The sequence below is a fragment of the Sabethes cyaneus genome, chromosome 1, assembly GCF_943734655.1.
Source record: "Sabethes cyaneus chromosome 1, idSabCyanKW18_F2, whole genome shotgun sequence".
NCBI classification, from domain to species: domain Eukaryota; kingdom Metazoa; phylum Arthropoda; class Insecta; order Diptera; family Culicidae; genus Sabethes; species Sabethes cyaneus.
Genome location: NC_071353.1, coordinates 155,197,845 through 155,224,794, shown reverse-complemented (window position 1 = coordinate 155,224,794; position 26,950 = coordinate 155,197,845). Strand labels below are relative to the sequence as shown.

General features: G+C 42.3%; 1 protein-coding gene across 1 annotated transcript in view; it reads right to left on the bottom strand.

Annotated features, from left to right (window-relative positions):
* LOC128732337 (uncharacterized) overlaps nt 1-26,673 on the bottom strand; it is a 36,286-nt gene extending 9,613 nt beyond the window's left edge. Inside the window, exon 1 of the mRNA XM_053825582.1 lies at nt 26,653-26,673. Within this exon, the coding sequence (XP_053681557.1) occupies nt 26,653-26,673 (21 nt within the window). The remainder of the gene's footprint in view (nt 1-26,652) is intronic.
* Between the last annotated feature and the right edge of the window lie 277 nt (nt 26,674-26,950).

Sequence of the window (26,950 nt, the reverse complement as noted above, 5' to 3'; positions counted from 1 at the left end):
AAATGAAGAAACATTTCCGAAGCAACTATTATGCTATGTTTTAAAGTTTCGATGCTATTACTTATGTCTCACTTTCTTAGAATCCCTCCCACTGCGCCACGTAATTTGTGAACAATCCCACAATAACGTAGGCGAAATATTGAAAGACAAATTAACATGTTTTTGGATTATCCCTTATGTACAGAAGGCACTATGGGAACTATCATGGAAAATCATTACTGATAGCTATCAGTAGTTTACAGTACGTTACTGAAAAGAACTATAAGCGCGCAACTGCAGACCAGATTTTTGCTACCCGGCAGAAATGATAGGAGTACACTCTCGTTCCCACGCATCACATTTTGATTTCAAAGCAGCATACGATACAGTCGATCAAGACCAGCTGTCCCAGATATACTAAATGCGGCTGATCAGAGCTACATTGGATCAAGTGATGTGTTTTGTGCGCGTCTCGGGGACACACTCGGGTCTCTTCGAAACGCGTCAATGGTTGAAATGAGGTGACAAGATGACATTGATATCGTAGGAAGGAACCTTGTGACATAGCATAATAGTTACTTCAGAAAAGTTTCTTCATTCAAAAAGCACTTTCTACTGGCGAAAACATATTCGGACATTAGGGTGTTCCCAATCAGATACAGCAAATATTTTCTCTATTTTAAGTCAAAAATGATTGCTATCCACAGAAAAGTTGTTACTAAACTATTTTTAAGAAATTTTGTTGAATACTGAAGGTTCCATCTCTAACATGAAAGAAGTTATAGAGCCAAACTCTTAGGGACACCCTTAAAAACAGTTTTTTTGTTCTAGCTCTTTATTAACGCTTCGTATGCTTTTCAAATGTTCTAAAAAATTATTAATCACATTAAATTGCACATTTTCGTCGAAGATAGTAAAGTTCTATCTTTTTCCCTTTAGAAGCTACCCCTGGTTTTTAACCTTTTACATGCCATCTTTAAGGGGGTGTACCTCGGGGGAGAGCAGCTATGAGCAGCTAATCTCACTCATTTTATGTGAATCAATTTATGCTGTATCCCACTATATATAACTTAGGGTGGAACATCTGAGAAAAGTTACCATGAAGGCAACCATTTTTAGAGCTGAAAGCTATGAAACGGGCAACTATTAAGCTATGTGTTAAGGTTCCGATGCTATTACTTATGTCTCACTATTTTTGAAACCGTCCCACTTTGCGGCGGAGGCAAGCTACGCCACTTTTATAACGGAGTCTAGCAGGATTGGGGTAAAAATAAATGCAGCAAAAATCAAATCAAATACAAAGAAAGAGGTTCAAAAGAAATAAACGCGTGCCTTCCACGGATCGTAACCGTTGACTACGATGAATTAGAGTATTTGGAATTGCTGGTGAGCGCGGATAACAACACTAGTAGGAGTAGTAGGAGATCCAGCGACAAATTCAAGCGGGAAATCGGGCCTACTTTAACCTTCATAAAACGCCACGATCAAGAAGTATACGCCGTCGTACGAAGCCGATAATGTACAAAGCCCTAATTAGGCCAGCGGTTCGTTATAAACTTGAAGTCGTGAGCCTGCTTATGGAGGACATGCGCGCTGTTGCCGCTGTTGTTGTTCGAGCGGAAGGTACTGCGGACGATATTTGGCGGAGCACAGTCTGAAAGCGGAGAGTGGCGGAGACGTAGGAATCACGAGTTACAAGCATTGTTAGAAGAGATTCCCATCATACACTTGACGAGAGGCAGTAAGCTACTGTAGGCCTGACACGTTGTAAGGATGCCGGACGACAGTGCGACGAAAACAGTTGTCTTAAACAACCCCACCGTCACCAGAAACAGGCGACGACTGGGAAATGGGTGACCAGTGGCTCAAATTCTAGTTAAATGGAGATGACAGCTTAAAACAGCACGAGTGGCCACCTCGGTTGACGATGACGACGATATATTGTGTCATCCTTGTCTATCGTACGTAATTACCGAGCAATAAGTTTACTCTATTTTTTTTTAATGGGACGACGTAATTGTATCAGTAAATATCAATAACAGCAAAACCTTACTGATACTTAGTGATATTATTTCTTACTGATAACTATCAGTAGTTAATGATAGCTTTCCCATCCCTAGAAGGCAGCAGCAGCGATAATTAACCAATACACTCAACCCCCGCTAATATGAAAAACACCTCGTTCAGATCAGGCGTAGAGATGGGAAAACTATCATTAATTACTGATAGTTATCAGTAAGCAATAATATCACTAAGTATCAGTAAGGTTTCGCAGTTATTGATGCTTACTGATACAGTTACATCGTCCCGTTAGAAAAATCAGTAGGATTAAAGTTAATGGTCGGTAGTTGCGTACGATAGACGATGTCGTACGACGACGATGTCGTCGTTGTCGTCAGCAGCCTAGAGCCGGGGCTCGTCCTGTTTCAAGCAGTCGTCTTTTCAACTCGATCTTGGGCCATTCGTCGCAAATTTCCCAGTCGTCTCAAAAGTCATAAGTAACTTTCGACTTGGTCAAGCCATCTTGCATGTTGAGTTTTCGTGCCGGTAGGGTTGTTGAAAAGAACTGTTGTCGTTGCTTTGTCGTCCGGCATCCTTACGACGTGCCCGGCCCAGCGTAGCCTAGCGACTTTCGTCAGATGTAGATGGGGGTCTCTGGGATTCAAAAAGCAGTGAAAGTATGTCGGGATTCATATATTTCTACCCTTGATGAAAATCATGCCTCTCGTTTCGATACCCGCTGGTAGGAACACCGCCTCAAGAGTGATGTTGAACAGCAAACTGGATAAGCTGTCACCTTGTCCCAACCCTCGCCGTGTCTCGAAGGGACTCGATTGTGTCCCCGAGACGTTCGAAACACATCACTCGTTCCAATGTAGCTCTGATCAGTTGCGTCAGTTTATCCGGAAAACTGGTTTCGTGCATTATGTGCCATAGCTGGTCTCGATGTATCGTATGTTGTTTTGAAATCAATAAAGATGTGATCCGAGAACACGATGTACCCTCAACATTTCTGCAAGATCTGTCGGATGGTAAAAAATCTGGTCGGAAGTTGCGCGAGCCTCCATGAAGTCCACCTGATAAATTACAATGTAAAATTACAATGAATAATGTAGTTATTACAATTTTCTATTTTTTTGCTACAATGCTGTGATGCGTAAAATTACTGATATTTACTGATAGCTATCAGTAACGTACTGAAACTACTGATGGTTATCAGTAACGATTTTTAATGATAGTTCCCATCCCTAATTCAGGCGAATTCATTTTTAATCTGAACGTTTGAACGTTTGAAAACAAACGTTTTGAAAACATGTCGAATATGCTTGAATTCTGACCATCCAGATTGTAGAAGTGGAAATTGGCTCGACAGTATCAACTAAAATAGTCTATTTTAAGTGCTGGAGAGAAATAAGATAAAATTTGAAGGATAGCAGAATTTTTATGTTTTTAACAGAAGTACCAAAAGACGAATTTCTGACGCGTTGTAACGTCACGCTACATGTTTGCTTTCCAAAACAATCTGGGTAAAGCAAATGATCTTAATTTGTTCACTTTTAATAGAAAATTTTATGCTTTTTCCAAATATTTACCTATAAAAAAGGATTTCTGTCTGTCTGTCCGTATGTTCCTTATAGAATCGAAAACTACTGAACCGATCGGCGTGAAAATTTGCATATAGGGGTTTTTGGGGCCAGGGAAGGTTCTTATGATGGTTAGAGACCCCTCCCCCCACTAAGAGGGGCGGCTCCCATACAAATGAAACATAAATTTCTGCATAACGCGAGAACTAATCAAGCAAATGGAATAAAATTTTACAAGTGGGTGTTTTTGGAGACAAGATTTTTTTCTATGGTGAATTGAAACCTCTCTCTACTTTAGGAGGGGGGGGCTCCTATTTTTTCTCATGTGTGGACTCATTACTGCGACCAGTATAGTTGATCTATTGTAATATCGCCCGGGTGTTTGCTGTATGACCTGCACTGCATTTCGTTTTGCTATAATCGCTATTGAGTGAGCGATATGCTTATTGAATATTTTATGCGTGCTTGCGTGTATTGGGGTTTTACCCTTCCTTCAAAGCTTGATCTACTTTACCCACTTATTCCTCGCTACCAGCACTATCTCATATTATATCCGTCCCTGGCGAGGACTCATTCGTACCTCTGACCAGTACACTTAACTATAGGAGGGACATTTGCACTGTCAAGAGGCTTCAGAGGGTAAATATAGAATTCAGCACGAAGGCAGGGTAAATGGAGGGGCCTGAGAATAAACCAATGCTAAACTCATTTGACATCGAATGGCTTGATTCTATTAAGATTCGAACCCACGACCACTCGCTTGTCAAAGCAGACTCGGTAACCTTGCGGCTATACAAATGAAATACAAATTTCCTCATAACTCGAGAACTAATTAAGCAAATGGAACCAAATTTGACATGTGGGTGTTTTTGGAGGCATGAATTTTTTTTAATGATGGTGTATGACATTGAACTATTACCAGAATATTATTATAACGTTACTATATACTATAATATAAATATCATTGCCATGAACAGCATAATTGTGGAAGGCTGGATGCTGGCGTGGATTGTCAACCAGAGTCCTTAAGGTCTAAAACAGTTATGCCAAGTTCTTCTCACAAACAAACCATCACGTGGGTTAAAGCTGGTGCAGCGAAATTGATTATTACATGGAAGGATCCTAATGCTGGAAGGAAAATCTTAAAACCCCGGAATGCGCACAAGTGCCTCTGCTTGTGGGTCCGCCCAACCCCTTTTGGTCCTTCTATAACAGCATTAGTGTGATATTCATTTGATAATCAAATTTGGATCTACTGTAAGTCTACCCACATACACTGGCAAGTCCTTGAAATGATGGTGGATTTCCCCCTTACTACTACTACTACTACATGAATTTTTTTAATGATGGTTTGAGACCCCTCACCCCTGTGGTAGGGGGATAAGGACTCTCATACAAATAAAACAGAAATTTTTGCGTAACTCAAAAACTAATCAAACTCGAGAAATTTTAGACTCATAAAACATTAATCAATAACAAGACCACCAAAAACTATCAACAGTAACATTAGATAATTCAGCGCGAGTCGGCCATAAACCGCGAGTGTTGCCGGCGACCTGCCGTCGGAAGCGCTGACAACTGCGGGGGCAGCCCCCCGTAGAGATCACCTCTATCTAGGTTTATTTATTTTCCTAGATCTACTGACTCCTATTACTTTCCTTCAGTTGGGTCTTCCCTGCGAAATGGTACTTTCTACGAAAAGATTTTCCGTGAAATGGTACATCCCGCGTAAGCTTTTTCGCGAAATGGTATTCTGCGAAACTCTATATTCGGCGTTATGGTCAACCGAGAATTGGTGTTCCGCAAAATGGTATTCGGCGAAATGGTTCGTAATGATGGCGAATATTTAAATGCTATCCGCTTTATTTTATCAGGCTGAGCGATGGGGGGAGTTGTTTTCTACTTTACTGTGAGGAAAATTTGTATATTAAAACACCCATGAACTCCTCAGAAACTTGCAAAACTAGAGATTGTGATAAAGGAGATTCAGGATTTATGTACAACACTGTTTAATTTGTGGCAATACGAAGTTTGTCGGGTCAGCTAGTATATAATAATATTTGGGGGTTTCTCAACGATTTTCACAGCTGAACCATAAATTCTGTGCAAAGCATAGTCAAAACGTTGTAACGTCACAGCGGAATGTGTCATATGCAAGTAATTGACTTACTGGTAGCAGATTGAATTAAAATCTGTAGAATTCTAGATTACAGAAATTATTTGTTTTATATTGAATTTTCAAGAGAAGGTGGGGCACGTGCTCCAGTGTACCCGTCAGCGTCAATTTGACCTTAAACCCATGGGGAAACTGTCAGAATAACGCTGACGGACGCGTGGACGCTGCATTATGTTTGGCCCTTAAGGTGAAATGAGTCATCATTGATTTTGTGAATTTCAAAGGCAGTTTTTTGTATGAAATACAAATTCTGTTCATGAAAATATATTCGCTGTGTTCCGATTGGCAAGAAGAATGCAGCCCCTGTTCTAGGCCCAAGAACTGCTTCCGAAAATGGGCCCTCTGGGGAAAAGTTAATAACTGCTCAATTCCCGTTAAGCGACAATGAGAGATTCACTTTAGCCTATCAGCTTTGCATGAATCGCTTGCTGGCGTAGCTAGTTAGCTAAATGTTGAGAAAATTTTCTTTAAATTGCATTTATGGCGCCGTAATAATCGGAAGAGAGGGACGCCAAAGAGAATCTCTCATTGTCACTTACGTCGAAATGAAAAAGTAACCGAGAATTGTGCGGCCATCTATTTTTCGTAGCGGCATTGTTGCCAATTCCGCTGATAATCTAAACCTGAAAGTCCAAACCAATGCTAGGCAAAACCGTACTTGCCTAGCAACAGGAATGGAATAGATCATCCACTCCGAAATTAAAGTCTAGCATTTATATTGCGGATCATTTGGGTTACAAATATGTAAAATATGATAAAGTCAGGGGGCGAGACAGCACCGTGCCTTGCGGAGAGAAACAGGGAGTCAAGCTACTAATTTTATCAACGATCATTTATTGTAATCCGGCAGTCAGTCGCTGCGAGTCAATCTTTCGGTAAGGCAAACAGCGAAACCCAATCTAACCAACAGAAGAAACGAAAAAGCACCACCGGAATCCTCATCATTTCAGCAAGACGATCACGTTTCATCGCACGGATTAGCACTTAAATGTCTGCTGCCGCCGCTGCCGCCGCTGCCGCCGCCTGGGAACTGGCCACGCATTTCTAGCATGATCCTGACGGACGACGATGCGGTGTTTCGATAGCGTGGCATTGATTTCGTTGCGCCCGTGCGTAAATTTCACCCGACAAAAATATGATTATTTTTTTTTTGCACAACATAACGGATGGTCACACATGCCACACACGCGGTCGGGGAGTTCCTTTTGCTCTGTCAGAAAAGTTCCAAACGAAGTAGGCGAGCCATCCTGGCGCCGCCCGCAACACGAGTAAACAGAGGAAAAACATAACGTCGGATCCCAGGAAATGCCTACTGCGACCCAGGTCGCAGGTGTTTTAAGTTTTTTTTTTCGGGAATGTCTGACCATGACAAATCGATGGTGCTCGCGATTTTCTGCGATCACATCGTTGCATAATTTAATTCGTATTGTAGACATACACGACGAACGAGAGAAAGAAAAAAAACCACCCGTGGGACCTCACTTTTCAAACAGAAGTCCGTGGTGGGTAATTTGCATAGAACACGCCGGTTGACTGCGCGGTTGTGATTTTTTTTGGAAGTGCCATCGGTGGTGGCGACGACGACAACGACGACATCAGCAGGAACAGGACGCTGCTGCTGACTGGAACACGTTTTGGTCGCGTCTCTGGTTCGGTGGAACCGGTTCGGGGTTCCCGTACCGAGCTTCTTTTGTTTTTTTTTTGTTTTTTGCCTCGGCAAACTTGTCTACCTTTTGAGAACACCAAAAGTCGAAAGTTCTGTTTTCGTAAGTTATTGGATTTTTTTCTTCGACAGGCACGTCCAACCCCATGATTCTGCGAAAAATTAGAATGCATCATCTGCAAGGGGCCTGAGTTTGTGGTTTTTGTGATCTCTGTAGACCAGTTTGCTTGCGTTTTTTTTTGTCTTTTGATGTATTGAATGAATGGAGTGTTTTTTCTGCTAAGCAATCTGATGCTACTCACGACGTGTGGGGAAAACCTCAGAATGTCCAAGAGCAGGGTTTGAGTTCTGCCTGATCTACCGCTTAAAAGTTTTCTAACCTAGAATTTCTAGTAACGGTGTTTCTCCAACAGTGGAGCTCACGGCGCAAATTCGACAGTGTTTATCCTGATATGATCGTTTGGATTGTAATATCATTCACTACCAAATCGTAGTTTTCTTACAAACGCAAGTTATTCCACCGCAAAATCCACGTTAGAAGATACGATTCTGTTAAAAGAATAAAAATACGATCAATAATAAAGAAACCGGCTATCCCCACAGGGGTTATAAAGGGTTCAGACAGATTAACCTTTACCGATTTATCGCCTGCTGCGGCTTATTTATTCTTCTCACTGATGCTACTCTCGGTGGAGGAGGCGTTTTTATAGTGCAATTTAGAATATTTTGAATCTGTTTTTGTTTTCGGTGGAAGCCGCAAACTGCTCGTGTCACGTTCCAAACAATCTAGTTAACCCTGTCAAGTTCAGCCTATTAAACGTCACGCCACGCACCTGATATGATGAAGATGAGTCGTAAAAAAGGGCTACGCCTGCTTCGTCCGTCAGTCACGGTGACGGCAGATTGGAACCGATGGGAAACTATCACCTAACCTTGATTGGCATCAAAACAAATCGAACCAACAACGTCATCGGCAGCAGCTCAAGAGCAACGGCTAACCGATCAATTTGTTATTGAAATTAGTCACTCTCTCAAATTACCGATCCATATTCCAGCCGATTGTTATCGCACTGCCTGCACCGTGGAGTGGAGAGCCGCGGAGGTTTCGCCGATGGCATTGAAATTCAAATGATCACACATCTGTGGACAGGTTTTATTTCTTTATACTTGTTTGTATCGTCCGTATGCAGCCGCCGCAGCCGAAAAAGCCAATCACATTCATCTTCCATTATGCATTGTCAGGCACGCACGGTACGGATCACTTCCTGCTTCCAATCAGCGCCCCAAACCAACCGGCGGTGACCTGCCGAGCGAACCTAATCCAAGCCAAGCCTGCAAAACCACTCGAAAAGCTCGCTTCCTAGCCTAACCTCAAAGAGGTGTGATCGCGAGTCTTCCCCCCGGTCCGGCGGAGGAGGACGAAGTGTCTGAGACATGCTGCTATTAGGCGTGTTTGTTTTCGTTTACGACATCCTGCTGTTGCGGTTATTTGGATCTAGACTGCCATTGACCTGTGACACCTGCACCTGCGCCACGAATGAATGGTAAATTTATTTCGGTCCAGGTGTGTTGTGAACGTTGCGCTTCCTCCTGCCGGACGATTCCGCCGCCGATGCCAACACAAAGTCACGAAGAGGATGTGCGTTTTAACGGAACGAACAACAACGGCGATAGATTCGAGGGTTGTTAAAAGTTTGTACGATGATCCAAAAGCTTACGCCGTTACCTGCCAATAACGAAAAATGATTTTCATTGACAGGTTTTATGTCACATGAATCACATCAGAATGTGAATCAAGTTTCAGAGGAATTCGCTTTGTAATTGAGGTTTTAAGAAAGACAAGTTCCTCCTGAGACTGACAGCAACCAATTAGGGAATTCGAAAAGAAAATTGAATAGAAATTATCATCATAAAATAAAACTCACTACAATAAAATAAATAAAATATTAGAAACCAAGCTAACAATCACTGTGTCAAAATGGTTCATAATACGAATACATTAATAACAGAAAAAGTCATCAAGAGAATGGCAAACACAGGATCAAGTTTGCGCTTTCGAACCTGTAAAACTGCGCTGATGGAATAATTTGATGGCGTACAAATTAGGAATAGAACCCCATTCCTGGAAGTTGCTGCTGCTAGAGTTTTGGCCAAAAGAAATGACACAATCGCCAGGCACACAGGCGATGCAATAAAATAACATAAAAACTAGGTTGACTGGTACGAGACGAAAGGTCTATCCGCTAGCTGGCGCAGTTTTAAAGTTTCGAGCATTAGAATAAAGGTCACTTCACCGGTTGACATTCGTTCTTGCAGTTTCGAAAATGTATTCCGAAATAAATATGCACGAGGAAAAAGTATTCCACTTGGTTAGACGACAACAATGATGTTGCAATGATCCTTGTTTTAGCAGAAATCAAAACATTTGCATTCGCAAGAGGAGAACTTAAAGGGGGCTAGAAAATGGCAACCGCCTTAAAAATGCATCTGTACTTACAGAGCCTACTATCAAAGTTGTGTCAGATAAGAGTTTTCTCGAAGCTTTCAGGTTTACTCATGTCATTGTCAACAAGCTTATAGTGAAGTAAACAAACGAAAAGCTGATCTAGAACGGAAATCTTGCCTGGTATGGGATCAATTTACTAACCTATGCATTTGCAGCTACAAACTTTGAAACAATTCACTATGTAAGCACAAATCGATCTCTTGTACTCTCAAGGAACTGCCATATAGAAAGTTTATGAAGATTTGATGCAAAGCTTTGTCTATCCTTTTCACTCTTTAACAAACCTGTGCACCGACTTCACAAATAGAACAAACTTGAGAAGGTGGAAGCACTGTTTCGCGCACATAGCGAATAGGAATCGCTAAATACCGAAAACAAACCTCATTACGGGCTGTTCGGCAGGTCGTAGTGGCAACATTAAAAAAAACCTTCGGTTTTTAACCCCTACCTGATATTTATGTACAGTATAGTGAATATCGCACTAAAGGCCCAAACAGAATGCTGCGTCAGCGCATCCATCAGCGTTAATTTGACAGGAAACCAATGGGAAAACTGTCAGAGTAACGCTGATTGGACACGCTGACGCAGCATTCTGTTTGGCCCTCAACACAAAAACGTTAAATTCTTCTAATTCGAGACCGAAATTTGTTTTTATTTTTACTACTAATCTGTTGTTATTTTTACTTACTGTCAATGAAACTTTAGTTTTGTTTACGTGAATCCACAACATCCAACTCTTAGCCACAACATTTAACTGAATCCATAACATGCTGATATTGTGGCAATTTTTGACGTAGGACCAGATAGGGTGTCATTCCAAAAAATCTAAAAATGCGAGCGTCACGAAAAATGAAAGGTTTTGAGCGCTAATAGCTCAGCGGTTTTCCGAAAGTATGAATTCTTGATGTTGAACTATTGAAAAATTGAAAATAATGAACCTATGTTTTACCAGAATTCTCGCTTCGTGATTGGTTGGAAGATTCTTTGCGATGATCTAAACCTATACCAATTTGATATCTGTGCTTGGGAAGTAAGCCAAAACAAGTGACAAAGTTACCTCATTTCAACAAGATTTCTTAACACCGCGGTTAAACCTAGACCATTTTGATGTCCTTGCTTGGGAAGTACGCCAGAAAGAGTGACAAAGCCCCCTCGTGTCAACAGATTTCTTACGAACGCAATTAAACCTAGTCCAACTTGATGTCTGTGTTAGGGAAGTGTGCCAGAACAAATGACACAAGTTCGTTGTCCCAACAGATCGCAAATTCTTTACTGCAAGACGATTAAATCTCGGCGAATTTGATTTCTGTATTGGAAAAATGTGCTACAGCTGTAGTGTTCGGTTATAATACGACTCTGTATGAATACGCATGCTTGCCGTTTCATTACAAGTGTAGTGAAAAGATGTGCTGTTGATAAAATAGAATTGAATAGGTAAAATCCCTTCAACGTGGGGAACCATGGGTAATAAAAACAATCTTTAATTTCAGTAAGGTAGCAGGAAAGCAATAGTTTGTGTTCTTGATTTTGTTAAATTGTTTTCAAATGCACAACGTATGCAATGTTACTACTTTGATAAATGTTACATACAACGCATGTAGCATGTATACATGTTGCATATAGCATGTATACATGAAGAATCGAATGATTACAAGCATGAATACATGCCACTATCACTACAAAGAGACTTACGTAGTCCTGCGTCACCTATATATGCGGTCGTGTCTTGTACACAACCCCTCTGATTTTTTTTCTGGCGCTAGTGAACGATTTAATGTATATTTTATTTGTTTTTTCATTTTAATTTTATAAATTTATTATTATTCCCTTTCTAATGCATCCATCTCTTTTTAATAGACCTCAGGCAGTCACTAAAGACTGATAACGAGGCCTTTCTCTTACGTTTTAAGCAGCCGTATACATACACCCTAATCTCATATAATTTGTTCTCGGAACACCTAACCGTAGGTTATTTGATGATCATGTGGGGTATCTGTGCAGTTCATCCCCAGTGTGTAATTGAAAATTATGCTTTATCAAGTTGTTTTTCATTTTATAAACAAAAAGGACAGCTTCATAGAATTTGATTTGGTTGAACTTCAATATATAGTTTTTTTTGTAAAGGTCTACGGTTCTTACAATGAGATGAGTATATTGCTCCCAAAAAATAGTTCTCATGAACCACTGTTATTTTACTAATAACATAACAAGGGGCATTCTGCCAAATTATGTTTAGATAAGTGATTTGGGAGTTAACATGTGCGTAAAACAAGTTTTTTCTTTCTTGCAAGGGTATCATGTAGCTGAAACGTCTTAATAGTCCTAAGTCCACTTCAAATTTTGCTGAATTGTCAGACCCAAATAGACAGTTGATGAAACTCCAATTTTTCATTGTTTAGCCAAAGCTCATTATTTGTATCTTTGAACCTATCTGTACTGGAGAAAATGATGCACTTGGTTTTCTTGGCATTCACTGTCAAACCATTATTGAAAACCCAACTGCTCATGATATTCAAATCGTGTTGCATATCATAATTTAAGTCTTCGACATTATCTGCATCATATACAGCGACTGCATCATCTGCATACAACTGAAGCTTGCCCTTCAATGGAAGATCAAGCATATCATTTATGTAAATAATGAAAAGCAGTGGTCCTAATATTGACCCCTGTGGGACACCATAGCTAATAGATCTTTCCGAGCTGATATTTTTATTGATCATTACCACTTGCTTTCTGTAATAAGTTGTTCAAAATTTATCCTCTACCATTGCATTAGTACTTTCGGAGATCACCCGGCCATATGGAATGACAAATCGATCACGTTCTTATAGATAGTCGGCACTTTTCAACCACTACCTAGTGATGGTTAAAATCGACCCCCGGGATATCGCCATTTTTCTGTGACGGAAATCAAAATGTCAAAAACACTGGGCGGGAAATCACTTTTTAGAAATTATATAGAGCGACTGTGGGGGTACTGTCAAATCATATGTGAGATACTTTTGGACTCTCAAACGTCGTTTAGAAATCATTACTCCCATGTACCATTGCGCAACGGAATATAAATTTGGGATCTATCGTAAGAGAGTTGTCAAAGATTTCACTGATGCGCATTGTTTACGAGCATTACATTTTTGCCTTGTTCTAGAAAGCTCAGCTGTTATGTAGAGCCCATACACGGATGTGTGGTCAAACGGAATCGAAGCAATTCAATAGAGGTTCGTGCGCTGACATGGTTACCTTGGCGAAACGCACCCGTTGCGGAGTTATCCCGCCGTGGACCGGGGATATTGCAGTAGTAGTAGTAGTAGTAGTAGTAGTAGTAGTAGTAGTAGTAGTAGTAGTAGTAGTAGTAGTAGTAGTAGTAGTAGTAGTAGTAGTAGTAGTAGTAGTAGTAGTAGTAGTAGTAGTAGTAGTAGTAGTAGTAGTAGTAGTAGTAGTAGTAGTAGTAGTAGTAGTAGTAGTAGTAGTAGTAGTAGTAGTAGTAGTAGTAGTAGTAGTAGTAGTAGTAGTAGTAGTAGTAGTAGTAGTAGTAGTAGTAGTAGTAGTAGTAGTAGTAGTAGTAGTAGTAGTAGTAGTAGTAGTAGTAGTAGTAGTAGTAGTAGTAGTAGTAGTAGTAGTAGTAGTAGTAGTAGTAGTAGTAGTAGTAGTAGTAGTAGTAGTAGTAGTAGTAGTAGTAGTAGTAGTAGTAGTAGTAGTAGTAGTAGTAGTAGTAGTAGTAGTAGTAGTAGTAGTAGTAGTAGTAGTAGTAGTAGTAGTAGTAGTAGTAGTAGTAGTAGTAGTAGTAGTAGTAGTAGTAGTAGTAGTAGTAGTAGTAGTAGTAGTAGTAGTAGTAGTAGTAGTAGTAGTAGTAGTAGTAGTAGTAGTAGTAGTAGTAGTAGTAGTAGTAGTAGTAGTAGTAGTAGTAGTAGTAGTAGTAGTAGTAGTAGTAGTAGTAGTAGTAGTAGTAGTAGTAGTAGTAGTAGTAGTAGTAGTAGTAGTAGTAGTAGTAGTAGTAGTAGTAGTAGTAGTAGTAGTAGTAGTAGTAGTAGTAGTAGTAGTAGTAGTAGTAGTAGTAGTAGTAGTAGTAGTAGTAGTAGTAGTAGTAGTAGTAGTAGTAGTAGTAGTAGTAGTAGTAGTAGTAGTAGTAGTAGTAGTAGTAGTAGTAGTAGTAGTAGTAGTAGTAGTAGTAGTAGTAGTAGTAGTAGTAGTAGTAGTAGTAGTAGTAGTAGTAGTAGTAGTAGTAGTAGTAGTAGTAGTAGTAGTAGTAGTAGTAGTAGTAGTAGTAGTAGTAGTAGTAGTAGTAGTAGTAGTAGTAGTAGTAGTAGTAGTAGTAGTAGTAGTAGTAGTAGTAGTAGTAGTAGTAGTAGTAGTAGTAGTAGTAGTAGTAGTAGTAGTAGTAGTAGTAGTAGTAGTAGTAGTAGTAGTAGTAGTAGTAGTAGTAGTAGTAGTAGTAGTAGTAGTAGTAGTAGTAGTAGTAGTAGTAGTAGTAGTAGTAGTAGTAGTAGTAGTAGTAGTAGTAGTAGTAGTAGTAGTAGTAGTAGTAGTAGTAGTAGTAGTAGTAGTAGTAGTAGTAGTAGTAGTAGTAGTAGTAGTAGTAGTAGTAGTAGTAGTAGTAGTAGTAGTAGTAGTAGTAGTAGTAGTAGTAGTAGTAGTAGTAGTAGTAGTAGTAGTAGTAGTAGTAGTAGTAGTAGTAGTAGTAGTAGTAGTAGTAGTAGTAGTAGTAGTAGTAGTAGTAGTAGTAGTAGTAGTAGTAGTAGTAGTAGTAGTAGTAGTAGTAGTAGTAGTAGTAGTAGTAGTAGTAGTAGTAGTAGTAGTAGTAGTAGTAGTAGTAGTAGTAGTAGTAGTAGTAGTAGTAGTAGTAGTACCCAAGTAACAATTTCAGGCCGATCAAACGCATTTATAGTTGATTTTATTCAACCTTGTGGCTGACATATGCACTATAGGCCAGAAATTAAAATTTTGCGACAAATATATTTGCGGTTAAACGACATGTCTCAGCTCAATGTGGTCTTGGGCAACTTTTTGTATGAAATAATGATGCATCTTTTGAAGGGGTCGTCCAATATTTTGGTGTTACTTTAACAACAATTTTAGTAATAACCTGAAATCAGTTATATCTTATTCATTACTGCATATAAAGCAAAACAGTCCTCTGCAAAAATATTCCTCTTTTATGTGCAAAATATTTTCTAGAACATCACATTGAACTGTCTGTTGAAATAAACATGTTACAAGGAGAAATGCGATTTGAGGGGTCGTTTATAAGCTAAGCTGAAAATGGGTAAAAGGTACAAGTTTCAAATCTTAAGGAAAATTACTTGAAATTGGTTTATCTTTAATATTTTGAAACCAAGAAGGTGAAAAAAAGTTTACTCAAAAAGTTATTACTTAAATTGTTGTTTAAGTAACGTTTAAATATTGGACGACTCGTTCAAAATATGCATCAATTATTTATTCAAAAAGTTATCGAAGACCTCATTGAGCTGAGACATGCCGTTTAACCGCAAATATTTTTGTCCCGAAATTTCAATTTCTGGCCCATAGTGCTATGGTTTAGGTTTAGAAGTAAAAACCTTTTTTCAGCTCTTAAACATCTAAATCTGGTGATTTTATTAAACTTCGAGCTTGTTAATACATAGCTGCTTTTAGAGCTGCAATGAAGCTTAATAGAGGATTTTGCGCACTTTTAAACAGCCAGTTTGCACAATGCTGTCAATTCTATTTTTAGAACGAGAAATAGTTATACAATATGCTTTTCCAGTCGCTTAATCAACGTCTCATCAACTTTTATGCAGCCAAAAAAATCTATTTTTAAATTTAAAAAAATGGAACGCGAAATTTTTAATTTCGGATGACTTTAATTCGTATAAGTAAGCTAATTAAACATGCACGTGTTTTTTCGGGAATTGAACCCGCCACCTTCTAGTCCATAAGCACTCACCGTATGATCCGCCCCATCGGCATCTGTATAACAGACAGTGGGAATATCTTTACATCTGAAAGCAGTCGATAATGTCGATAACCGACAAACTTTTGCTGTCAGCCGAATTGCGAAATTCTATGATCTGACAGTATATGTGCTGTGCGCCGAATGAAAACTTGTTAGAAGTTTTTAAAGCCACTTTAACACCTTTGAGCAGCCTTAAAGTAGTTTGAAAGCTGTGGGCCTAATGAAAGCCTCCTACTCTACACTTTAAGACCTTTGAGCAGCCGTAAAACGGGTTGACGTTTATGATCAGCCTTTGAGAGAGAGCTGGTTTGAAGTATTTAAAATAGTTTAAACATCGCTTGTTCAACCACCATTTAAGTGCTTACTTTATGCAGCTTTGATCGCCTTAAAGCAGCCAGTAAACAGCAATTGCTCTTGCAATTCAGCTGCCGTTGTTACTTGGGTTGTTTATCTTTTCTTCATGAACTTCATGAGCAAACTATCGCCATAACCAGAGAATATGTAATTGTGAACTGCGTGGAGCTCTTAGTGCAACTGCCAATTCTAAGAAACTGATAAAAATGTTATACAGAGCAGGGACCTTCGGGAAATTTCAATTTGACCGCATCTAACAAATATATACGAAGAATTTAGGCAATTATTACAGTACAGTAAATTAAAATTGTTCAAAATTTGCATCACAAATGTCAAACATTATCGATCCTTTGTACCTTCGATCGTAGTTCTTCGTCAATCCTGCGCTCGGTTCGAGGCCTTCATACGTTTTAGCTCATTCAAACAAAAAATTGACTTTTTTCAGAATCAAGAAACCAGAAATACGTTTTGGACTTTTTGTTTGTGCCAACATAAAATTTTATCGTTTCCTGTATATCTGTACCATTTAGCATCGAAAATTAGGATTGAATTGTTTTATTTCGTGGAAAAGATCAAACGCTAATTTTGCGATTTGATCTGGACATTTAATAGATAGCAAAGCTGTATGGAAAACCTTTTGCAAAAAAAGTGAAATAAAAATGAGTCAGAGGATTGCCTCTAACAACAGTAAGTAGTGTAGGCGAGGGCAAACTTTCCCATGAAAATCCAAGCCGAATCCGACTGGACTTGTAACTGGCACCATAAAAGTGAAAGCTACTCGAGAAAGTTGTCCTTATCCGATTTGCAGTGAAAAGAGCAATAAAAAAATCTACCAGGAAAACGGCGGTGGGTTGACTGACTGACGGCCATAGCTTGCTTCGATGTCTCTAATTGACAACTGATATTTATTGGTGATTCGAATTTGATTCATCTATATTCAGTTGTGTGATCAAAACTGAAATGAATTTAAATCGTTAAGCTGACATCTGGTAACAACAGACGTCACAAAAAAAAAATATAATAACTTATTCACACTTGTTCCAATTCCGCTTGAAGTTCAAATTGGTTGGAATATTAATTTTCGGAATAGTTTTCCGGTTGTCATTTGGAGCATGAAATTTGGTCATATTTTACCGAGAAACTATCGGAGAGAATGATGACACTAATGGCGAACGAATGTTTGGATGAATATTCAGAACAAACAAATTGGCTATGCTATCGGCCCGAGCACAGCGACATACAGAGCATAACTAGCGGCCAAGTCGGGATTGATTTAGACCACAGACGGATGCTGGCGGTCACCAGAAATGTCAAACGTTCGACATAAACGCTTCTCTAGCGGCATAATGTGTAGTGTGTGTAGACACCGATCGCTACCCATGAATTATGTCCCTGTTTTCTAAATCAAATGACATTAACTCTTCTCCGCAGTTCATTAGAATGAAAATCTATTCTGGTTTTTTTCTTCTTCTTCATCTTTTGAAGTTTGAACCGATGACAAGAGAGCACCAAAAATCGATCCACCGAAAGCAACCCGGCTGACCTTCCGTAACCCGATCACCGCATAATCATCGACTGGGAATACAAATCACTAATCTCATCCATAGTGAAAAGGAAAATATTCAATAACTTTTCAACATACAAACACACACTCGGTTAGTTTCGTCGCGAAATGATGCATCCGTAATGAGCGACAGTAAATCAATCATGCGCCACCGCTTAAAAATCGCCGCCGCCAAAATATCGTCAAAGCGATGCGTAGAAATTTGATATGCAGGTCGAGTTGAGTCCAATCTTAGCAACCGGTGCCGAAATCGTCCTCCGACTGGGTGACTTTCCAACAAGAAGCTTTACTTTCTCAACTGTCAAAGCTGCGCCTTCACCTCTGCCGTTCGATCGACCGATCGGCAAAACTCGGTGACGCGGTTCTTTCTGTCCCGGCGAAGATCGTTCTGAAGAAGCGTGCGATGGTGCCTGACCTCCGCCAAATGGTAATTTGATTACTTTTTTAGGCTTATTAAGATGTAAATTTGCGGCTCGATCGATCAGCGATCACTCTGCGCCGTCTCCCGTCTGACAGGTTGATATGTTCCGATATGTTTACCCAATCGTACGTCCATCCAACAAGCTTCAGCACCTTGACCGGGACTTATTGATTTGTCGGATAGTTCTTAGTTTAGTTTAGTGGCCTCACAACCCACGCAACACACAAAAGAATCCGTAAAAGTACAATAATTGATGAACACTTTTCACTTACAATTTTCATTTCCACACTCTCTTTTCAGGCCGGTCGTCGCACAAGGAAAACGGATCCTCCGTAATGGAACACTCAGAAAAAAACCTTAAAAACAGGTTTTAAGGTGGCACTCGAAACAGGACCCGGAAGACACGCACGAACACCTGTCACGAATTGTGGTGTTTTTGCTTTTTCTTCTTCTTCTTCTTTTGGTTACGTTCGAACTGATCCGGAAGAGACACCCGTGTTATCCCGTGAAATACACCTGCGAGGATCGGCGCGGCTATCAAACTAAACCAGATCGGCGGCAGCGGTGCCACTTTATATGGAGATGGAGTGGATTCTTGGGTTGGTTTGGTTCTTCTCCGTTCGGCTCCGTGTGTTCGGCGAAGCCGCAGGAACGCACGCGGATCGATCACCACACGACGCGACGACGCGCGAAAGCGACAAAGTTGCACGAAGAGGACTCTTCGCAGCCCCAGCCACAGACTCACAGCCACCGAAACGAAGCGAAACGAAACGAAACGAAACGGACGCGACGGTAAGGTATAAACACAGATAAACAGACATAACTCTTGGAAGAAAAATCAACAAAAATTATCGTACCTCACAGTTAGCCTGAACACTAGCATCATCTATGATCGACATTCCCAAATATCAAATAGCAACGAAGTAGCAAGTATTTTTTATGGGGAATTCCCCGTCTTTCGTCAAAAAGCGTCACTTTGACCACAACGGCGACATTCCCGACAACTAAGAACAAATGTGAAATGGCGGTTTAATCGGTACGAAGAATGGAAAACGAGTGTTATGTCTGTTTGTCTGTGGTATAAACATGCATGAATGAAGAAAGCCTATAGAATATGATAAGCAAGCAGCAGCAGGAGGAGGAGCAGGAGCCGGGTGAATTTACACGAAAAATTCGGATCTGGTTTTCGCCTGGTTCGGGTTCGCGCGGGGGGACCGATCGAACCAGAAGACGCGATGGAGCGATTTTAGATGAGCGACCATCTGTTTGGCTCTGCTGGGGGAGAGCAAATCAAATTGGAATAGTCACAGTCGGCAGGATGTATGAGTTTTTGCGGTGATGAAAAGTGACCAAAAAACAAACGGAGGAGAAATTTGCACCGATCGAAGGTTTGCTTAGCAAAAACATTTCATGTGATTAATTAGATTAATTACCATCAGTTCTTTCGGAACTATTTAGTTGGTCAGAAAAACTGTGTTGGAAAATTATAGTGCAACCATGTGCATGAATTAGCTTGACAGCGAAGGGGAGGATGAGAGTGTTCTGGTAAACTTGAATTTTAAGAAAAACATATGAATTCATTACCAGCCGACAAATTTATGTGGGTGTCATTGATGTTTCGAAGAGATTCAGGTCAATGATGGATGTTTAGAATTATGTATAATGCACTTTCGAGAAATCAATACTTTCGGTAGCTATTAATAGTGCTTTATTTTGATTTTCTAAGGTTATATAAATACATTAGGGTGGGCAAGTTGTATAAGTAAGATTCAGGGGTGATAGCGAGTCACTTTTTATTTGTGCTAGTCACTAAAAAGCCATATTTTTCACAAACAATCATTAAAGTCACTTTTTTGCAGTTTTTTAACCGAATTTGGTGAACACAAAATAAGCTGTTACAAACCAGTAGTAGCAACCGATATCAGTCTAATTTCAGTCATAAATAAGTTGCTGCAACAAGAAAACTCAAAACTGTGCTACTTGGGTAAGGCGACTACTTCAAATGGGTTTGGATAGCGGCTTGAAGGGGGACCCTCTACCCTCTAGAATCAAAATGAGTCTTCTAAACAAATTTACAGGAAGTGCAGATACACTGGAAAACCCGTTCACGGGAGGAGGCATCCAGCGTTCTCCACCAAGGGTGGAGAGGGATGCAACTAGAAGCGTTAGTGTGGGTGGCAAGAGCAGCGGTATGCCTGCCACACCAGACACAGCGATGAACGGCCCAGCGCTAATCAGAGCGATAGGAAAGAATAGGGACGCACTACCTAAAGTGGTAGCAGCGTCACATCGAGTTCACGTCAGGTCGCGGCAATTTCTCCAAGAACCTGAAGCAGAGCTTGCCCATGCTTCGGAGAACCTTGTGTGCAGCGACCAAAACGCACAACGACCTCGCGGCGCGCGGTCGTTGCGATGTGAAGCAGGGGACCGTGAAGGCGTCGAAGTCAGTGCGGACGGATGCCTGCCCGTTGACAGGGTGTCGCAACGCGGCTGAGAAGGCTACGGAGAGCGCTACCAACAGCAGTAAGGCGTCCGCCAAGCGTATGAGACAGTCACCGGAGGATGGCACCCCTAGTGGACCAAAAAAAACGCCTGATCGGTAGAAGCCTTCAAGCGAGCGGGTTGGCGGAGCCAATAGATCAACCAGCGGAAAGCACCAAGACGGGTGGTCCGTGGATAGAAGTTAAGGTCAAGAAGAGAAAAAGAAAGAAAAAGGAAGCTCCACCTAAGCCGACCAGGAAGCGAGCGAAGAAGGGCGACGCTCTAATCCTGAAAACCGACGAGTCGAAATACTCGGCGGTTTTGAAGGCCATGAGAGGACGTGCCATCTGGGCGTGGACGTGCGGAGCATCCGCCGGTCACGCCCTGGCGAAATGATCCTCGAGTTAAAGAAGGACGCCACCAAGAAAAGTTCCGCATACAAGTCGGTTGCGGAAGGAGTGCTCGGGGAGGGAGTGCAGGTACGTGGTCTCAAACCAGAAATGACTCTCTAGCTTAAAAACCTGGATCACCGATGTGTGTGAGGTCGTACAGGCTCTCAAAGAGCAAAGTGCAGTGGTGGTGGCAACCGAGGCGGTTCGCCTGCGTAGGGATCCTGTCGGGACCCAGGTAGCCACCATACGACTCTCGCTGACGGACGGAAACAAAGCCCTAAAAGCTGCCAGGCTAAAAGTGGGAAGGTCGGTAAGCCCACTGAGCGTGGTCGGAGGTTTACTTCCGGTGCTTCGTGTACGGGCATAAGGCCTGGAACTGCAAGGGGCCAGATAGGAGTCAATTGTGCAGGAGATGTGGCAGTGCTGGCCATAAAGCAAGGGACTGCGCGGAGCCGCCCAAGTGCTTGATCTGTACCGGTAAGCGGGATGCAAAGCACGTAACGGGAGGTTCAAGGTGCCCAGCTGGTGTGCCGGCGACCAAGCCACGATCATAGTGCAAGTGACACAACTTAACCTGAACCACTGCAGCACGGCTCAGCAGCTGTTACACCAAGCAGTTTCTGAGTCGGCAACGAACATTGCCATCATCTCGGATCCATATCGCGTCCCTGCCGCAAACGGCAACTGGGTCTCGGATGGGTCCGGGATGGCGGCTATATGGACGATGGTTCCCGGTTTAAGAGGTTGTGTCAACCGCAAACGAGGGATTTGCGGTTGCCATAGTGGGTGGAGTGTTCTACTGCAGCTGTTATGCTCCGCCGAGATGGTCTATCGAGCACTTTACGCGGATGGTAGACCGAGTATCAGTTGTGCTGACTGGTCTAAGGCCGGTGGTTGTGGCGGGAGACTTTAACGCTTGCGCGGTAGAGTGGAGAGGTCGTCGCACGAACCATAAGGGTCGGATTCTGCTTGAGGCTCTGGCGAAACTCAACGTAGATATGGCCAACATCGGTGCCACAAGTACCTTCAGTAGGAATGGTGCGGAGTCTCATCGACGTGACATTCGGCAATCATGGTCTGATAGGAGACTGGAGGGTAGACAATGGCTACACTCACAGTGACCATCAGGCGGTCCGCTATGGTGTCGGTCAAATAACGAGGCGGCACTCCAACCACCCATGGATGGAAGACATCATACTTCGATCCCGAAGTATTTGTGGAAGCGATCCGGAGAGAGTACGGTGATCGTGGTATGCCCGATCCGAACGCTGATCATTTGGTTGAGGTACTGTCGCGATCGTGTGACGCTACCATGCCTAGGAAAAGTCGACCTAGGTATGGCAGGTCACCGGCTTACTGGTGGACAGATGAAATTGCGGAACTCCGCGGAGCGTGCTTTCGTGCGAGGAGAACTATGCAAAGAGCTCGTTCGGATGAAGGCAGGGCTGAATGTCGAGTAGCATTTGTTGCTGAACGCGCAGCGCTTAAGAGTGGGATAAAAGCTAGTAAACGGGCCTGCTTTGAAAGGTTATGTGCTAGTGCCAATGCGAACCCGTGGGGTGATGCCTACAGGGTCCTAATGGCAAAAACCAAGGGCGTGATGGCGCCCGCTGAGCAATCACTGGAGCGGATTATCGTATCTCAGACCATAGCGTAGGATGGTCGGCCTCCCAGCCGAACATTCAAAGTAACGTGGCCGACGGCGATTTGGAGGTCGGGGAGGAAGTGACGGTTACGAACGAGGAGCTCATTGAAATCGCTAAATCCCTAAAGGTGATCAAGGCACCGGGGCCAGACGGTATCCCGAATATGGCCATTAAAGCGGTTATTCTAGAGGCTCCCGAATTATTCGGGGCAGTAATGAGTAGATGCCTGGAAGATGGCCACTTCCCGGACAGATGGAAGCGACAGAACTTGGTCCTATTGCCAAAGCCGGGAAAACCTCCGGGTGTCCCCACGTCATATAGGCCGATCTGTCTGCTCGATACCGCCGGCAAGGTACTGCAGAGGGTTATCCCTAACAGACTCGTACAGTACACGAAGGGTACAAACGGTCTGTCAAGGAACCAATTCGGCTTCCGAAAAGGCAAATCTACGGTGGATGCCATCTTGTCTGTCACTAAGACAGCCGAGGTGGCAATCCAGCCCAAGAGGACAGGTATCCGTTATTGCGCAGTTGTCACGCTCGACGTGAGAAATGCGTTTAATAGCGCTAGCTGGGACTCCATAGCCAGCTCACTACGGAACGTCCAAGTGTCGGTGTCGCTGTACAGAATTCTGGAAAATTATTTCCAAAATCGTGTGCTATGCTACAACACGGAGGAGGGTCAGAAATGCGTTCCAATCACCTCAGGGATTCCGCAAGGTTCCATACTGGGCCCGGTGTTCTGGAACGTCATGTATGACGAGGTGTTGAAGCTAAAGTTCCCGGTAGGGTTGGTGATTGTCGGTTTTGCGGACGATATCACCTTGGAAGTCTACGGTCAACCTATCAGAAAGGTTGAGTTGACGGCTGTCCACTCTATACGCATTGTTGAAGATTTGATGCGATCCAGGAAACTGGACCTAGCACATCATAAAACGGAGTTTATCGTGGTGAACAACCGCAAGTCGGTGCAGCAAGCAAATATCAGTGTCGGGGACTGCACTATTTCGTCAACGCGGTCCTTAAAACTCCTGGGAGTCATGGTCGACGACAAGCTCAAGTTCGGAAGCCACGTCGACTATGCTTGCAAGAAGGCTTCCACAGCTATTTCGGCATTGTCTCGTATGATGTCTAATAGCTCTGCGGTATATGGCAGCAAGCGAAGGCTTTTAGCCAACGTGGTCCAGTCCATACTCAGGTATGGCGGGCCGGTGTGGTCATCGGCGTTAGGTACCAAAAACTATCTAGTCAAGCTGGAAAGCACCTATCGTCTCATGTGCTTAAGAGTGGCGAGTGCGTATCGCGCAGTTTCACATGACGCAATCTGCGTCTTAGCAGGTATGATGCCTATTGGCATTATCATCAGCGAAGACGTAGAGTGCTTCAATCAACGTGGAACTAGAGGCATACGGAGTACCAGAAGATCGGCCTCGATGACCACATGGCAGCGGGCATGGGCTAATTCCACAAAAGGCCGGTGGACACATCGACTTATCCCGGAACTATCCGGGTGGGTCAACAGGCGCCACGGCGAAGTCAACTTTCACCTGACACAGATTCTGTCAGGGCATGGTTGTTTTAGACAGTATCTGCACAAGTTTGGGCAGGCGGAGTCCCCCGTGTGTCCCGAATGCGTGGACGTTGTGGAAACTGCAGAACATGCTTTCTTCATATGCCCTCGTTTCGCGGGCGTGAGAAGCAACATGATGGCAGTGAGCGGACAGGACACTACTCCGGATAACTTAGTCCAAAAGGTGTGTTCTAGCTCGGACGTCTGGGGAGCGGTCAATGCGGATTATTGATGATTATACTGCAAACTGCCCGTTAATCACGCGGACAGTCTGGCGTGACGTGCCCTGGTGGAATGAATCGCTCAGCAACCTTCGTCGGGAGGCTAGGCGTTTATTCAACAGGGCTCGAATCACGTCACGGAAAATCACGTCTAATTGGGAGGCCTACAGGGCATCTCTTACCAAATACAACGCAGAACTTCGCAAAGCCAAAAGAAAGTCCAGAGTCAAGTTTTGCGAAAGCATCCAGACTCTACCTGTGGCGGCGCGACTCCAAGAAGCGCTAGCCAAGGACCATGATAATGGCCTATGGCAATTGAAAAAAGAAGATGACAGTCTCACCGTTACTACTAGGGAAACGTTGGAGATTCTTATGAACACTCATTTCTCTGGTTCGACAGTGCGACAGTTTCCACTGCAGTCAGTTTTACTGTCAAGAGTGCACCGGACTTTTCCGGACTTTCAACGGAATTCCTGGTTCGGTCCGGTTCCGGAACGCTTCGTTCCGGTTCCAGACAATTAACAATAAATTAAAATAAATAAATAAATGAATAAATCTTCTTCTTCTATACCTATAAAGAAGGATTTCTGTCTGTCTGTCTGTCTGTCCGTATGTTCCTTATAGAATCGAAAACTACTGAACCAATCGGCATGAAAATATGCATGTAGAGGGTTTTTGGGGCCAGGAAAGGTTTCAGTGATGGTTAGAAACCCCTCCCCCCACTAAGAGGGGGGGCTCCCATACAAATGAAACACAAATTCCTGCGTAACTCGACAACTAATCAAGCAAATAGAACAAAATTTGGCATGTGGGTGTTTTCGGTGACAAGAATTTATTCTAAGGTAAATTGAGACCCCTCCCCTCTTTATAAGGGGAATTACAACTCCTCTCCTCTTTAAAAGGGGGGGCTTTCATACAAATTTCCTCATAACTCGAGAACTAATCAAGCAAATGGAACCAAATTTGGCATGTGAAGGTTTTCGATGGCAAGAATATTTTCTATGGTGAATAAGGACCCCTCCCCACTTTAAGAGGGGGGCTCATATACAAACGAAATACAAATTTCCTCATAACTCGAGAACTAATCAAGCAAATGGAACAATATTTGGCACGTGGGTGTTTTTGGAGACAAATTTTTTTTCTATGATAAATTGGGACCCCTCCCCACTTTAGGAAGGGAGGCTCCTATACAAATGAAATGCAAATTTCCTCATAACTCGAGAATTAATCAAGCAAATGGAACCAAATTTGGCATGTCAAAGTTTTCTAGGGCATGAATATTTTCTATGATGAATTAGAACCCCTCCCAACTTTAAGAGGGGGTGCTTCTACACAAATGAAATACAAATTTCCTCATAATTCGAGAACTAATCAAGCAAATGGAACCATATTTGGCATGTGGGTGTTTTTGGAGGCAACTATTTTTTCTATGATAAATTAGGACCCTTTACCTTTTTAAGAGGGGGGGCTCTCATACAAACGAAATACAAATTTCCTCATAATTCTAGAACTAATCAAGCAAATGGAACCAAATTTGGCATGTGGGAGATTTTGGAGTCTTGAATTTATTTTACGATAGTTAGAGACCTCCCACCCCTGTGGTAGGGGGATATGGACTCTCATACAAATAAAACAGAAATTTTTGGGAAACTCAAAAACTAATCGAACTCGAGAAATTCGGGACTCTTCCATAAAACATTAGTCAATATAAGACCACAAAAACTATCTATAGTAACACTAGATCATTCAGGACGAGCCGGTCGCGAGTGTTGCCGGTGACCCGCCGTCGGAAGTGCCGCCCACTGGGGGGCTTGCAAAACTCGAGATTGTGACAAAGATCATCCGAGATTCATGATTTATGTACAACACAGGTTAATTTGTGGCAATACGAAGTTTGTCGGGTCAGCTAGTAAATAAATAAATGAATATAAAAGAGGGACGTCGAAGAGACTCTCTCATTGTTAGATTCAACCTTTTGAAAAGTTACGCGAGATTTGTCGCCGTTTGATTGCAGTCATTATTTTCGAGCAGCGGAAACTTTTCATCGACTTTCCAGCCTACTTGGTTTCGACGAATGGAATATGTGTAACTTTTTCCAAACTATCAATGTTATCAAGCAACTATGGCAACGTATCACACATGTTCAGACGGCGACACTTACCACCACTTTCGAACTTCTCATTATCGATCACCGTATCGGGATAGGAAATACCAGAATTAATCATTTTTGAAAAGTTATGAAAAATTGGGTGTATCTCAAGCATGTACCAAAACCGATGCCAATTTCTTACCTGAAGCAATAAGCTGTCCTCCCCCTTGGCTCCTGCTGCTTTACTCAACGACTGGGTCTTGTCGCTTAATTGCTTACCTGAAACTACAATCGGTTTAAGAAATTAGGCAGCGGTAGGCTACATGGCACCGTTCACTTTCCAACTTTTCCATAAAGTTAAAGTGCTACC